The following is a 16638-nucleotide window of genomic DNA, read 5'->3' on the forward strand; positions in this document are numbered from 1 at the left end:
CCTTGCCTAAAAAAGGCACTATGGGGGTGGCAAGAGCCTTAGCCAATATTCAAAAGCCCAGGGGTGACAGGTGCAAGCCGTCCCAAGAAATGTATAGTTATCCCCTTTGGAAAAAAACATGTACCCATAAATTACCACATAGGTGGCAGTACACTAAACATCGAAAGTGTGATGAGAGACTTAGGGGCACAGGTGGACAGTGGTCTCACTTTCGATAACCACATCGCCACATCAGTCAGGAAATCATATGTGGCACACCTCATCACTAAGGGCTTCTCATCCAGAAAAAAAGAGGTCATTGTCCCACTGTACTCATCCCTCATTAGACCCATTATAGAGTATAATGCCCCATTTGGTATGTACCTCACAAGACATCTGCAACAGCTGGAAAGGCCACAGAAATACCTCACTAAAAGAATCACAGGCCTAAAGCAGATGCCATATGCTGACCATCTAAAAAAAAAAAAAAAACTCCAGCTATACTCTGTGGCATATCGTCTACTCAGAGGCGATGTCTGCTTAACATACAAGGCCATGTCAAACCCTGAGCATGTTGGACATGCTCCACTTAAAGAAATCCCAATCCCTCAGAGCCACACGCTCCAGGGATCTAAACCTTGTCATCACAATGAACAAAGCATGCTGGAGGGATAGGTTCCTGACCCAGATACTCCCCATATTCTGGAATAGACTACCCATACATGTCAAGCAGAATGCCTCATTGGCCCTCTTCAAAAGGAACCTTGATTGGATGGGAGGAAATTCACCCCAGAGATCATGTCAGTCGCCCTGCTAGACAGAGGTCCAGAGAAGTAAATATTGTGGGAAGAAATATGCAGGAAATTGTTATAGCTATGCATGTATAGGCCCTAGGGCCAATAGCCTAGTACCAACCTATGAACCTGCGGATGTCTCTACCTTGGATGGGTTCGGAGCCACTGTGCAGGCACCGGCTTCTGAGGGTGTATTCAGGCCTACAGACATTCATATTAAACCAACGCTATATTTTTCATCCAGGCCTAAAACTCACACCACGCCTAGAAAACCGGTGACCAAACCTCAGGCCCAGGTCCATATGCCTAAAAAACAAATGCTTAGAATGACTGAAGACCTCATTACCTTCATTAGGGGAAGCCAGCCTTCCCCCTCTAAAAGACCTAGAATGGAGTTTTTCTGCTCCTTCTGATTGTAGATGATGCCTCTTGGAATCTAGCCTTTCCCCAGACACACTACCTCCAGCTCCCAGAAAACCTGACTGGTATTAGAGTACCTGACTCGAGTTCCTCTTCAAGAATCCTTCTGTGGATCCAGAGACCATTTCCCAAGGACCAAAAGGCATTAAGGCTACTGCTGCTAAAAATCCTACCCCTTCTGATAGAGATTCTAGAGCCTTAGACAGATGGGGTAAGAAGTTATACACTTCTGCTACTTTGGCTGTCAGGACTTTAAATTGCCAGTTTCATATGTTAAAGTATCAGCAGCATGTTATGGGGCTACTTAAACAGAAAATGATGATTTCTGACTGTACTGAACACAAAGAATTACAGGATTTAATGCATTCTGCAGAACAAGTTGGTAAACCTACTTTGCAATGTGGTTTTGAAGTTTTAGAAGCATCTTGCAGGGCTGCTGTCATTGGGTCTGTACTTAGAAGGCATGCATGGCTTAAGGAACAAAACTTGCCAGATCATGTAAAAGCTAAATTACTGGATGCTCCCTTAAACCAAGACAGCCTTTTTGGCAACAAAGCAGAAGTCCTCAAAAGGATGGAGGCATAAGTTAAATCTATGCAAACTGTTAAAGATTTCTTGCAAGGACACAGCCTCCCAGATTCAGTAGTCATTGGCCTTCTAAGAATTGGTCCATTCCAGTCCCTTCTGGGCCTTTTCAGTCCAAACCCAGGAACAGCAGACCACTTAGGCTACAGTCTCAGGCTTCGCACAAACCTAAGCAGTGGGGGGCTCCCACTTCCAAAGCAGGGAGTAGTAAGCCACCCCTTATGGAAAAATGGAACAATGACTTAACCTTAACCCTTCCAAGCCCTACTCTACTACCTGCTCCCTTGGGAGGAAAGCTCACCCTGCATGCAAAGAACTGGGAACTCGTTACCCAGGACAATTGGGTTTTGAACATAGTTTCCCAAGGATGCAGATTCCTCTTCCACACCCTACCAACACCAAATGGCTGGCCAGACCTACCCCCAAATCAGTGGGCAGAGGCCCAACAGCAGGTTCTCTCTCTCCTCAATATCAGGGCTATTCAGCCTGTCCCAGCAGAACAAAGGGGACAAGGCTTTTATTGACTTGACAACTCCTGGCGTCCTCTCCTGGACCTCTCTGTTCTCAACACCTTTCTGGTAGGTCCAAAATTCAAAATGCTAACTCTGCAACAGCTTCTTCCCATGCTAGCCAAGGATGCCTGTCTGGCAACCCTAGACTTAAAGGAAGCTTACCTGCATATCCCAATAAGGGAATCTTGCATTAAATACCTACTCTTCAGGGCAGGCTCCATGCACTATCAGTTCTCTGCACTTCCCTTTGGCTTATCTACTACGCCCAGGGTATTCACAAAGTGCCTAGCTCCAGCCATTGCATTTTGCAGGCAGAGAAGTATTCAAATTTAACCATATTTGGACAATTGCCTGATTACAGGCAGAAAGCCAGGACGTGCTATTACAACACCTGGCATTCGTAAAGAAACTTCTATCCTCACTGGGGTACACCATCAACGAAAAGAAATCTCACCAAATATCCTGCCAAAAGATTGTATTCCTAGGAACAAGCTTGAACACAACTTCCCAGATGGCATTCCTCAGTCCAGAGAAACAAGTTTACTTGACAACCTACTTCAAACTTTTGGCCACCAAGACTCCACTATCTGCAAGGAAAGTACTGCAAGCCCTGGGGTTCATGGCCTCTTGCATCTTACTAATTCCATATGCAAGACTGCATATGAGGAAACTCCAATGGCATCTAAATAGTCTATGGTGTCAACATTCTCAGGACCTGGAAACAATGATTTCTATCATTCCTTGTGTCAAGGCAGAGCTCCTTTTGTGGGCAGAGGCCTGCTACCACAACAAGGGACTCCCTTTCACTCTACCCTCTGCCGCCCAAACCTTCACAACAGACTCATCAGGGGTGGGGGGGGGGGGGGGCAGATGCACTTGCATATCAATCAAAAATAAATGTTATTTGTCCAGAATGCTCTGACAGCCTTTAAAGACCGTATTCTTCCAGGACAACTATTGGTAAAGACAGACAACACCACAGTTATGTGGTACATAAGCAGAGGGGAACCCACTTGTACCCGTTCTGCAGACTAGCCATGGCTCTGTGGAACACAGCTTTGCGCTACCAAGTACATCTGCAAGCTCAATTCCTGCCAGGCATACTAAATTCACTGGCATACAACTTCAACAGAAATGTCATGGACCCACACGAATGGACACCAGATGCCAAAATATTCAACCTCTTGAACAAATGGGGGACTCCAGAGATGGACCTGTTTGCCTCCACTCAGAACTACCAATTAAACAAATTCTGCACAAGAACTCCCCACAGCCAAGCTTGGAAAGTGGATGCCCTGTCCTTTACCTGGGAAAGCCTCTCAGTTTATGCCCCCCCCCCTCTGCCTCTCCTCTCGAAGGTTCTACTAAAGATCATACGGGACAAGCCAAGGACAATACTGATTGCACCAGACTGGCCACCCCAGCACTGGCACCCCTCTTGCACAGTGTGGCACTGCTACAACCATGGCACCTGCCTCAGACCCCTTCCATGCTGTCCCAGCAGGTGGGCCAGATTCTGCACCATCCGCTTCAAACCCTCAACCTTGTAGCCTGACTAATTCCTTGAGCTCTCCCTTAGCATCCCTCAGTAAGCAGGCTCTGGATGTCATTCTGGAGTTTTGGAGGCAAGGAGGCCTAGTACTAGAAAATTTTATGCTAAAAAGATACTGTTCTGGAGCCTGGCTCAGGGGATGGGCACAACGGTGCCCTGCTTACCTCAGATTCTACAGTACTTAACAGAAATGCTCCACAGGGGCCTATCCGTCTCGTCAATTAAAATCCATGCCTCTGCCATTTCAGCACATTATAATACAGAACCACCCCTTTTCTCTCACCCCTTGCTAAAGCAATTCCTTTGAGGGGCCAAAAAGTTAAGGACCCCCCCCCCAGGAGAGCTCCCACTCCAGCCTGGGACCTTAACTTTGTATTGGAAAAGCTCACCCCCCCCCCTTTTGAACCAGCGGCTATAGCGGAGTTGAAATTCCTTTCTTGGAAAACGGCCTTCTTTCTAGCCATCACTTCAGCAAGAAGAGTGTCTGAATTACAGGCCCTCATGGCAGTGGAACCCTTCATTATCTTCCATGCGGACAGGGTTTACCTCAGGACTAACCCTTCCTTCATGCCCTAGGTGGTGTCTTCTGTGGCCCTAAATCGGTCCATTCATTTGCCTACTTTTTTTTCCCTAATCCACAAAACAAAGGGGAACGAATACTGCACACTCTGGACATGCACAGATAACTTGGATTCTATTTGGACAGGAATAAGCCTACCAGAAAATCAGAGCAGCTGCTAGTTAGCTTTGCTGCAGAGGGGAAGGCCATTTCAAAGCAAACCATTTCCAAATGGATAGCCCATTGCATTCATTTCTGCTACAAGCACCATGGAAAACCTACCCCACAAGGGATAAGATCACATTCCACCAGGGCTGCATCTACCTATGTGACATTTCTCAGAGGGGTCCCCCTACCAGGGACATCCTAAAAGCTGCTACTTGGAGCTCTGTACATACCTTCACCAAGCATTACCACTTGCCTATCTTTTCTAAATCCAGAGCTGGATTTGCCACTGCAGTCTTGCAGGGATTAATAGCTGTCCCTAGTGCTCTTTAACTTCCTTCTCTCTTCTTTAGCTTTGGGAATCAACCCAAATGCGATGACTGCAACAGTGAAACACGAAGAACATAGTACAGTTGTGTACATTTACCATAAATGTAAATGTTCGTGTATTCGCTGTTGCAGTCATGGTTACCCTCCCTCCAGCCCCCTGACTTCTCTTGGCTCTACCTCTCCTTATGGTTGGTATGTCTATTTTTTCTTGTGTATTTGCTTTTTGATGGGGGTTTTACCATACAATTTAATTGCTTCCTATTATGGGAGCACCTGACATCTGGGGCAAGAAAAACTGATGTAATGGTTTCGGCTGCATGTTTATACGAAGCGGTGTTGTATCCGATGCAGAAATCCGAAGACTGTGGTATTCAGGCCGGCTGAGGGCTACCTACAGGCAGATAACCCAAATGTGATGACTGCAACAGTGAATACACTCTAACATCTACATTTATGGTAAGTGTACACAACTCTACTTTGATGCCAGAGTATCTAGTTCATTTGAAAACCAACATGCATCGTAGATTTTGAATGAAAGGTGTCAATTTAAGCCATTGTTTCATTTCATATGGATTCATGACTAAACCTAGCAGGTGTTAAGTTCCACATTATTAAATCAGTATTGGTGTCAAATAAAATGGTATTTTATATTGCATGCTTCAGTCCTCCATTGTTAGACAGCTGCAATAAAAGGACTGGCCCCATGGATGTAAGAAATCCACGTCCCATCTGCAGTATCCTGCTACTGAATGGAATGGAATTGAACTACATCTACACTTCGGGTATTGGGCAGAACATTCAAACTTTCAAATTCCTCAGAACTGTAGCCTTCAGACTTTTGGAAGAAAATGTTGACAATAAACATCAGATTGGTCTAACACTTGCATCCAGTTGTAGAACAATTGGCTTGACTGTACTTGTGTGTTAGCTCAGTGTTCAGTCATTCGAACACTGTATGCGAGACAAAACCACATGTTCTGGGTTCATAGTCTCCGCTTATTTCATGTTTCTGGAATCTTTTAGTAGTAAATGATCCTTCTACTAAGCATCGCTTCTGTATTCTCTGTGGTCTTTTATCTTGCCCATTCTCCAGTGTCCTCGGTGGCTGGTCAGTTTTCAGCACCATGAAGCAGTTTAGGAGATTGCTGCAGACAGCGCAGTGCTTCATACCGTCACAGGTATGAGTAGCCACCCTAGCCTGCTTCGTTTTTACACATCCCTTCACTTCAGATTTAGGATGGTGCAGTTCTGATGCAGTTATTGTACAAAGGCTGGCATGTTTCCTAGATCATCAGAAAGAATCAAGGTTGTAGTCTGGATTATTTGTATTACCAAAGAAAGGCAAGTGGAGACCAGTAATGGGCTTAACCAATCTTTGAGTTTGTCATCATCCAGAAGTTTTGAATGACTCTGGAAATAAGTTTTGCTTTTCATACAAAAGTATTGCTTCATCATAGCCGTGGGGCTTGAAGGATAGCTGTCTGCGCGTGGCCCTTGAGCTTGGAGGATAGTGGTCTGTGGACAGTCCTGGGGCTTGGAGGATAGTTGTCTGTGGACAGTCCTGGGGCTTTGAGGATAGCTGTCTGTGGACAATCCTGGGGCTTGGAGGATAGCTGTCTGTGGACAATCCTGGGGCTTGGAGGCTAGCTGTCTGTGGACAATCCTGGGGCTTGGAGGCTAGCTGTCTGTGGACAATCCTGGGGCTTGGAGGATAGCTGTCTGTGGACAATCCTGGGGCTTGGAGGATAGCTGTCTGTGGACAATCCTGGGGCTTGGAGGATAGCTGTCTGTGGACAATCCTGGGGCTTGGAGGATAGCTGTCTGTGGACAATCCTGGGGCTTGGAGGATAGCTGTCTGTGGACAGTCCTGGGGCTTGGAGGATAGCTGTCTGTGGAGAGTCCTGGGGCTTGGAGGATAGCTGTGGACAATCCTGGGGCTTGGAGGATAGCTGTGGACAGTCCTGGGGCTTGGAGGATAGCTGTGGACAGTCCTGGGGCTTGGAGGATAGCTGTGGACAGTCCTGGGGCTTGGAGGATAGCTGTGGACAGTCCTGGGGCTTGGAGGATAGCTGTGGACAGTCCTGGGGCTTGGAGGATAGCTGTGGACAGTCCTGGGGCTTGGAGGATAGCTGTGGACAGTCCTGGGGCTTGGAGGATAGCTGTCTGCATGGCCCTGGGGCTTGGAGGATAGCTGTCTGCATGGCCCTGGGGCTTGGAGGATAGCTGTGGACAATCTTTGGGCTTGGAGGATAGCCGTCTGTGCGTGGCCCTCCTACCCGTAGCAGGTATGTTTCCCAGGGGCTCATTCCAGGCTTACCTTTCTCCCATTTACTTTGTGACTCGCTGAAATTCTTTAGCACTTTAGGCCACGTGTTTGCTAATCACTTGCCATTTTCGTTCTCTAGACCACTGACAGTGACACAGACCTCATAATTGCTACCACTTCATCTCAACCGCTTTATAATCTGATGATTGGTCATTCTAGTAGCCAGGTCGGAAAGGTAACTGTGCAGGAGCACTTATAGTTTTTAGTTTATGAAAGTTTTCTTGACAGGCAAAAGCAGTTGGAAATGGAGTATGAAAGGATGGTGGCAGGATACATCCCACAGTTACTAAAGACTGTACCTCAGGACTATGGGATGCATGTAGACTGTACCTCAGGACTATGGGATGCATGTAGACTGTACCTCAGGACTATGGCATGCATGTAGACTGTACCTCAGGACTATGGCATGCATGTAGACTGTACCTCAGGACTATGGCATGCATGTAGACTGTACCTCAGGACTATGGCGTGCATGTAGACTGTACCTCAGGACTATGGCGTGCATGTAGACTGTACCTCAGGACTATGGCGTGCATGTAGACTGTACCTCAGGACTATGGCGTGCATGTAGACTGTACCTCAGGACTATGGCGTGCATGTAGACTGTACCTCAGGACTATGGCGTGCATGTAGACTGTACCTCGGGACTATGGCGTGCATGTAGACTGTACCTCGGGACTATGGCGTGCATGTAGACTGTACCTCGGGACTATGGCGTGCATGTAGACTGTACCTCAGGACTATGGCGTGCATGTAGACTGTACCTCAGGACTATGGCGTGCATGTAGACTGTACCTCAGGACTATGGCGTGCATGTAGACTGTACCTCAGGACTATGGCGTGCATGTAGACTGTACCTCAGGACTATGGCGTGCATGCAGACTGTACCTCAGGACTATGGCGTGCATGTAGACTGTAAGCAGTTCCTCTTGCAAGACTTCACATGGGAAAAGTGCAGTGGATCTGAAAGTAGTATGGAATGTAATAACCGACCTTGTAGATGCAATGCTTTAGTCCAACCTTGGTGTACACAGAGCATCTGTGATGGTAGGGCACTTTAAGCGTGGTGAGGGGATTCCACTGATGCCTTGTGTCGTAATAAATCATCTTCCTCCATTTGTGCTTTGGGGACACATTTGAGTGCAGGACTACTAGACTTGGCAGAAAAGGTCTCGCTGCATCTTGGAAGAGAGCGACCATTGAAAGGGTTGTGGCATCTTTTTCAGCGAAATTCCTTTGTCAAATACTATTACAGATCACTTTCCAAGATGGTTGCATATTTATTAACTTCTGTCCTCCCAGTGTGGGAAAGAGCTCTTGTCACTTTCAGTAAATATAGTTACTGGCTAGCAAGTACACACTCTTCTTTGCTGGGATCCAAGCAAACTAAGAGCCTGGAAGAAAGTAAACTAGAAAAGGTGATGAGACAGACTAGGAAGAAATCGTGCAGCTGTTCAACAAAAAGCAGTTTAAGCTGCAGCTTGGATGCAGGAAGCTGTGGCTTCTAGTAATTCAGAGGGGAAAAAGTCAAATGTGCTCAGAGCTGATTTAAATAAAACACTGAAGGAGTGTATCAACCCAAACAGGAGGCTGGAAAAATGGATGAAGCTTTAAACTGATATTCAGATGAGCTTATAAAACTGCAAAAAATCAGAGGTTGAAATGAAGTGGCTGGCTTGAGTATGAGACTGCTGATCAGGCTTCAGAGAGACCCTGTCAAGGAAATCTGAGTCCATCCTGGGGTCCATCTCTGAAAAAGACAAAAAGGTCTTTTCTTCCAGAATGGCCACCCTTCATGTGATTTCCAACATATCCATGAGGTTACTCTTGCGTGCTGCAGAGGGTTCCTCAAGGACGGCTGGTTTGGGCGTAGCCATTGGGTATCATGCCTAGATGAGGTTCTGCAAATTTGGGAACCCTTCAGGGCATCCTTTATCAACATGCCCTTTGGTCATCCCTTTTTGGCCCAATGCCAGGGAGACGCAACTAGTGTGAGAAGGATGGAAAACTGTCTGCCTTTGTAATACACTTTTCTACCCAACAACAGCCCTTTTCTAGGAACCAGTGTAGCAGTAAGAAGCTATGGTTCCAGAACTCTCTGGGGACTTTCCAGGACTCGCAGGGAAACTTTTCCTCCAGAGGTAGAGGGGGGGGGGTAAATGAGTCCAGTGGCAGACGCTGCCCTCATGGCAGAGGGGGGTCCAAGGAATTAAGTGTCCTGAGATTCGTTCTCAGACCGGCCCCCTCAGTAGCCCTGAAGGGTTGCCCAACTGTTATACTCTGGAGGCAGTCGACGGACATTTCTCCCTTAACCCAACAGCTTGGAAATCCATCACTACTGATCGTTCTTTCTTCCAATCCTCGAAACCATCCAAAAACCTCCCTGGGTCTGCCACCCCATCAAAGGGAGGAAGTAGCTTCAGCGATTGCAAAGGTGCTGGAGAAGTCATCCAGCCTGTTACCAAGACTAGCTTGGATCGGGCATCTATTCCAGTTTCTTTTTGGTGCCAAAAAAAAAAAAATGGGATCTCCGACCTATCCTGTTTCTCACCTCACCAAACAAGTCAGTTGTCGGAACAAAATTCTGAATGATCACAGTTCAGTCCATTCTGCTATTTCTGCAGTAGGTCGATTTTTATGTACTCTGGTCTTTGAGGATGCAGATTACCACATCAAGATGGATAAGCGCTCCAGAAGGTTTCTCCTCTTCTGGCTGGGAGTCTGTCATTTTCAATTCAGAGTACTCCCCTTTGGACTCACCATAGCCCCCCAGGGTGTTTACCAAAGTGATGGCAGTAGATGCAGCTCACCTGAGACTGTTCAGAGTTTAGGTGTTTCTGTAACTGGATGATTGGTTCCTCACTGCCCCCACCAATCATAGACTCCTACAAGCCAGAGATTTTCTTCTCCACCTAGCTGCAGCCTTGAGCATAACCATAAATTTTTCTAAGTCGAGACTAGATCCAATCCAGGTAATCGATGTCATAGGAGCTCGACTGGACACAATTCAGTGCATGGCCTTTCTACCCCCAGAAAGAATTCACTTGCTTCAGTCACATGAGGCATATTTTCACCAATCATCCTCTCCCTGCCTTTCTTGTCGTAAGAACATTGGGGTCAATGGCAGTGATCATTACTCTTCTCCCCCTTGCATGCCTTCATACAAGAGTGCTTCAGTGCAGTGATCCCTCCTCGAGCTACCCGTGGGCTATCCCATCAGACTTTCTCGAGTCTGCAAGGAATCTCTTTTTTGGTGGCTTCACTCTCAGGATGTGTGCTCAGGCCGTCCCTTTCTCCCCTCTCCTCCCAAGGCCTCTGTGACTATGGATGCCTCCCAGCTGGGGGGGGCATTGGCTGGGTCAGATAGTCCAAGGCACCTGGTCCTCTCTAGAGACCAATCTGTTTTAAAGTTGCAATCTCTTTATGCCTCTCTTCCAACAGGGACAGTTGCTATCCAGACAGAACAGCATGTCGTTTGGTACATCAGCCAGGTCTTATCCCTTATGTCAAGAAGCCATGAGATTGTGGGAGTGGGCAATCTCTTTCATCTGCTTTCTTATTGCAATGCACATTCGTGGGAAGTTGGACATTCTAGCAGACAGGCTTAGCAGAACCATTGTGATGCCTTGACTGGTCTGTCAGTCCATCAGTGGCAAACATGATCTTCCAGAAATGGGGTCAGCCTTGCTGCAATCTTTGCCTCTCCCTTCAACACCAAGTGCAGCGAGTACTTTGCCTTGATCCCCCCACAGGGTGTCTCTCCCAGAGATGCTCTGGTCCATGTTTGGCTCCCCAGTCTTTATGCATATCCTCCTCTTCCACTGATCCCCAAATTCCTCCAGAAAGCTCAGCTGTTGAAGTGCAAAGTTATCCTCATTCCCCTTTCTTGCCTCAACAAGTTTGTTCCCCTTTCTGTGGTCTCAGCTTGTGTCCACCCTGGACTCCCGATCCCCTCCCGGATCTTCTGTCCCACCTTTCGGGGGGAATGGCACCTAGATGTCCTCAGCCTGAAGTTGACTGCTTGGCTGCTCCACTTGCTATGATGGCTAGAACTCCCAGGCTGTCCTTCCCAGTTTGGAAGGTTTTGATTACATCCCATAAAGCCTCCACAAGGAAAGTTTATTCGAGCAAATGGAAGAGATTTGCTATTTGGGCTCGACAGCACCAGTTCAATCCTTTCACAGCTGCAGTTCCAGCAAGCCTAGATTTTTGGCTCACATCTTTTAATAGCGGAGCTTTAAGGGGCAGTAGGCAGCCATTTCTAATTTCTACATTGGCGAAGGTTCTTCCTCTTTGGCATCCACTAAAATATATAAGCCCTTTTTTGAGGGGCACCTTTCTACTTCAAACTCCAATTTTAAGGATCTTACTCCACTTTGGGGCCTTATTTTGTTACAAGCTCTGGTTTGTACTCCCTTTGAGCCAGCGGCCACAGTTGATTAGCAGTTCTTGTCTTGGAAGATGGCCTTCTTAATGGCTATCACCTCTGCTAAGAGGGTTTCAGAACGTCACACTTTATCCATAAAACCTCCTTATCTGGTTTTCCATAAAGATGGTCACTCTTCGCCCTAATCCCTCCTTTATGCCCAAGTTTGCTTCAGAGACCAGCATTACTCAGGTGATTGATCTTCCTGCCTTATTTCCCCAGTTTCTAAAACGGGAGAATACAAACTACATTTACTTGATGTTCACAGACAGCTGCATTTTTACTTGGACAGAACCAAGTCTTTCAGGAAAACAGACCAGCTTTTTGTCTCCTTTGCTAATTGCAGACTAGGTAAGGCCTATCACTAAAGTGACTTTAGTTAAACGGATCTTGGTGTATCGCATTGGCATACTTTAAGAAAGGCATTCCTTTTCCTAATCAGGACAAAGCATATTCCACTAGATCTGTGTCTACCTCTGCAGCCTTTTGTTCTAGAGTGCCTATTGATAACATTTGCTTAGCAGCTACATGACAGTCTTCTCATACCATTATTTCCCATTATAAGTTGGATGTCTGTTCCAGGAGTTAGGGCATCCTTTGGCTATGACGTGCTTTATTGCTTCATTGGTCTTCAACCTTCCCCACCCTCCTTACCCCTTCCTCAGATCCTTGGAGGATTTGCAAGAAGTGTCTCGAGCCCTTCCCTCTCGTGTCACCCAAGCCTTGAGGTGTTCTGAGGATGGTGTGGATAACTGTTGCTGGTGTTTGCTGCTAGAAATACATAACCACCACCAAACTCTATCTGAGGGATGGATGGTAGATCTCTTTGAGAAGTGGTTGAGTAGTGTAGTTCTCATGTTGTAGGGTTGTGCGTATGTCATTGGGAGCTGGTTGAGTAGTGTAATTGTAGTGTTGTAGGGTTGTGGGGGATTTTAGAAGCCTGTGCACTATATTAGAATAGATGGGGATAAGAATACTAGGGAGGGTGGTACTGCAGGAGATGATGACTGTAAACAAGGATGTCTTAAAACACAGTTGTGGTACCCTAAGTTCCACCTCTTCTGGGTGGGAGACCAGATTTGCCTGTCTTAAACTGGCTAGACCATTGGTTAGGAAGTTCTTTATCCATTTTAGTAAATAGAAGAGAATCCATACCATGGTAATTCTTTTGAGGTTAGGGTGCTGGAATATTAAAAGCCTGTTTGGTTGATAAGGACTACCCTAATAAATTTGCCACTGTTCAGAGTCTGGAAAATGTGAGATGGGTGGGGGGTAGCCAGTAAGATGCTGTCCCTTTTTTAAGCTGTGCTGTTGGTTGCTGAGAAACAGACTTGAAATTTATTTGGAGGAGAGCTAGGAAAAGATGCACCTCTCTGGTATTTAGGTAGTGATGAGAGCAGAGAGAGGTTAATAGGAAAAGAGGTGCTGGGGTGATCCTTTTTTAGGGGCAGATAGTGCTGTGAATGTTGTCCTGGGGTTAGGGGAATGTACTAGTGGTACATGCACATTTAATGATTTGCCTGAGAAGCACAGCTGGGAAGTGTCACAGGTTTGAGAAACTTGGGCCTGAGTTCATTGAAACCAATGCTGCTCAAACTGAGTGATGTATTTTTAGATAAATACATGCCAAAAGGTGCAGAATTTTCAGTGATGTGTCTGAGGTACAAAAGTGGAGTTGACTTTGGACTTACTGGAGACATGATGGTCAAATAAGGAAGTACCAAGAAGAATGCCTAAATGCATTTTGACTCTATTGTGTCAGATTAGAGGGAATGACAACTGTGTAGTACATGAAAATGTTTTTTTGCCAAAATGAACTGTGCTACCTTTTGTTTTTCACATTTTTCGGATACCCTTGTCCTTGCACCAGTTTGCACGGTCTAACCCGTACTGGAGCAGTTGAGTCAGTGGAAGATCAATTAACACTAGTTTAAAAATTACCAGCGGCCAAGATTGCTGACCTAAAAGTCTGAGCAATCGCTGCAAAGTACAAGAGGGCCCATCGTATCTGACCATCTGTTTAAATGTGTGTAGGTGCCAGTGAAGTGTGCCACATGGTCAGTAGGAATAGCATCACACTATCACTAGGCCTCATCCTGGTCATAGATGGATGGAGTGTATGAGGGTGAAGATGGTTTGTCATTTTGATTTGTATACAATTCGGATAAGACTAGAGTGTCAGGACTTTGCTCTCGTAACTAGTATTTTGACTTTGGGTATTTGTTCCTAATGCTTCAGCCATACATCCATGCTGATATGTTGCAGCTATTGCGGATAGTGATACTGTGAACAGCTGCCACCATCCATGGTGTTTACTTGGGAAGTTGGCAGCCCTCTCTCATTCTCTAGCCTTTTTTCCATGTCTCTCTCTCACACACACACACACACACACACACACACACACACACACACACACACACACACACACACACACACACACACACACACACACACCGCATGCATTCCCTTGAATACGTAATCTGACACATATCTTTGGGAGGTTGGAGGAAACCAGTGTATGTAGCATCATGTGAACAGAGGCAGCATGTGTACACCATGCAGAAGGTTCCCCAGTTGAGAATTGAGCAGAAGATTCTCTTGATTTGAGGTGATGGTGCTACACTTTGCATTATTGTGCCTTCCATTCATAACTCTATGGCTACCAGCATTAAGATAAGTTGGTTCTAAACAGATTTTTTGTGTGTGTGTGGGGATGGGAGCAGTGGGATCTGGATTAAGCTCTATCGCCAGCAAGTAGATAGCAGCATATCCTTTGCTTGCACAATTTTGCAAGTGGGTTGTATTTGTAGCGCTCTCTTCCTGTAAATGTCATCCTTTGTGCTTGTTTGTCACTTGGGTCAACCTAGGATTGTGGATGGCTTAATTTACCATTCAGATCAGAGCTTGAGATCATGACAGTGGGAGGAGCACGTACCCCTAAACAGGATACTTGGAGAATGGAAGAATTTTGTTATGGGGCTGGAATACCAGAAGAGGAAAGCCTGGCACTTCCTCACTACAAAGTGCTTTCTTATTATTGCTTTATTTCTTGCGGCTAGTATTACGTTCTTTATTGTGTTAAGGTTGATGTTAACTATGTAAATGTTAAAAAATATTGCTAATTTTTAGTTTCTTTGGTGTAGGAGAAACGGAATTTACCTTTCATGCGAGAGTTGCGATACCTTTTTGCCCTTCTGGTTGGGTCTAAAAGGAAATATGTCGATCCCTCAAGAGCTGTAGACATTTTAAAGGATGCGTTCAAGTCTAGTGACTCACAGCAGGTAAAAAAAATTAGATTTTCTATTTTTGTTTTTTTTTAATGCAGCTGTTACTGAATTTGTAAAATGTTAACAGTAAGTGGTGGCTAATTTAGTCCTAGGTATTATCAGTTGCGTGTCCTGACTGCTGTGCTGATTTTATTTGAGGGAACTGCTGTGGTCTTTGAGATTCAAGCCCTGCATTAGCCTTTTTATGTGGAGTTTTGGATCAAATGTCTTCATATGTTGGACATCTTAGTTCAGTTTTATCTGAGGTTGAGGGAGATACTCATCAACTCTTAGTAAGAAAATATATTGAAGGCTCAGTTATGGAGGTCAGACCAACAGCTTCAACCCAGAATACCTTGCATCTGGGCAGTCCAAGAAAACATACCCAAAAAACCCAACATGCCTGTTGTCCTCCTACCCTTCCAGTTGGAATGGCAAACAGGAAGACTGTCTTAACATCACTCAGGTGTGTGTAGTTATCCAGACTTTTCAGTCTTTACCAGCAACCTCTTCATCCACTTTCTACACAAGTTAAAAGGGAGAGAGTGTTCCCCCTTCTGAAGGAGTTCAGACTCTGTTTCTGAAGGACTTGACTGATTCCCAGCTTCCTTCTCCAACTGAATGTGAATCTGAGGTTGAGATTATCTTTTGTCTACCTGCAGTGGAGAAATATCCTTTAGAGACATGATTGTCAAAATGAGATACTTTTTTCCCCCCTCCAAATGGGAGGATAAGGAAGTGTCAGAGTATTAAATATGGTTACCTCTTAGCCTGTTTCTGTACCTACAGTTCCTAATATCCTCAAGCACCCAGCACCTTGGATATGGGAAAAGGTGCTAGACCCTTTCCCTTTTGTAATCCAATGTCCAGTGATATGGACATCAGAGTACTTGATAGATATGGCTGAAAGATGTCCACTTCTACTTCAGCATTTTGAACCATTCATCAACTACCAAACCTGTAGGTCTAAATTCTTTTTATATGAGCAACATGGGGACAGATTTTGGTCAACCTCTAAATCTGACTTGAAGCCTAGCATTTTTGTTATGCTTAATTCGGTCTCTTGGGTACCGGACACACAAGTTAGTGTGTCCTATGATTCCATAAATGATGTTAACGTGTGCTGCGCAGTTTTTTGAAGGCATGCTTGGATTATATTCCAGGATGAAGTGAAATCTCAGATGTTCTTCGTGTTTCACTGTTGCAGTCATCACATTTGGGTCATCTGCTTGCAGTAGTCCTCAGTCGGCCTGATTATCAAAGTCTTGGGTCCTGCGTTGGTTGCTGTCTCATCTTCCATGACGTCAGGTAGTCAGGGGTATAAATCAGTCTTTCTTGCCGTGCAGTGCCCGAAGCAGAAACAGTTTGCAAGTGCAGGTCGGCCAACTCCTGAAATTTTCGTTTTCAAGTTGCAGAACCAAAGTCTTCAATTAAAGCCAAGTACGCCGTCGGGGAAACTTTCTTGCTCTAAACTGATGTCAGAAAAAGTTAATAATTGTATTTCCTGTTGAAAGCAAATACCTCACAAAGATTTTAATTCATACTGTATTCCTTGCCTAGGCCCTGACCACGACATACCTCACTGTTGGTTTTGTGGCTTATTTAAGCAACGTACTATTCGTTGTCGATATATTTACGCTTCTAAATATTTTGGTACTCTGTTCAGTTATCCAGATATGTCATTTGTAAGCCTACCGACATTCTGGAAAAACGCAAAGATAAAG

General features: G+C 45.5%; 1 protein-coding gene across 1 annotated transcript in view; it reads left to right on the forward strand.

Moving 5' to 3' along the window:
• The window catches only part of USP25 (ubiquitin specific peptidase 25), a 2531105-nt gene that overhangs the window by 860203 nt on the left and 1654264 nt on the right, over positions 1-16638 (forward strand). Inside the window, exon 7 of the mRNA XM_044071806.1 lies at positions 14792-14929. Within this exon, the coding sequence (XP_043927741.1) occupies positions 14792-14929 (138 nt within the window). The remainder of the gene's footprint in view (positions 1-14791; positions 14930-16638) is intronic.

The sequence above is a fragment of the Protopterus annectens genome, chromosome 5.part0, assembly GCF_019279795.1.
Source record: "Protopterus annectens isolate FY-2018-M chromosome 5.part0, PAN1.0, whole genome shotgun sequence".
Taxonomy (NCBI): Eukaryota; Metazoa; Chordata; order Ceratodontiformes; family Protopteridae; genus Protopterus; species Protopterus annectens.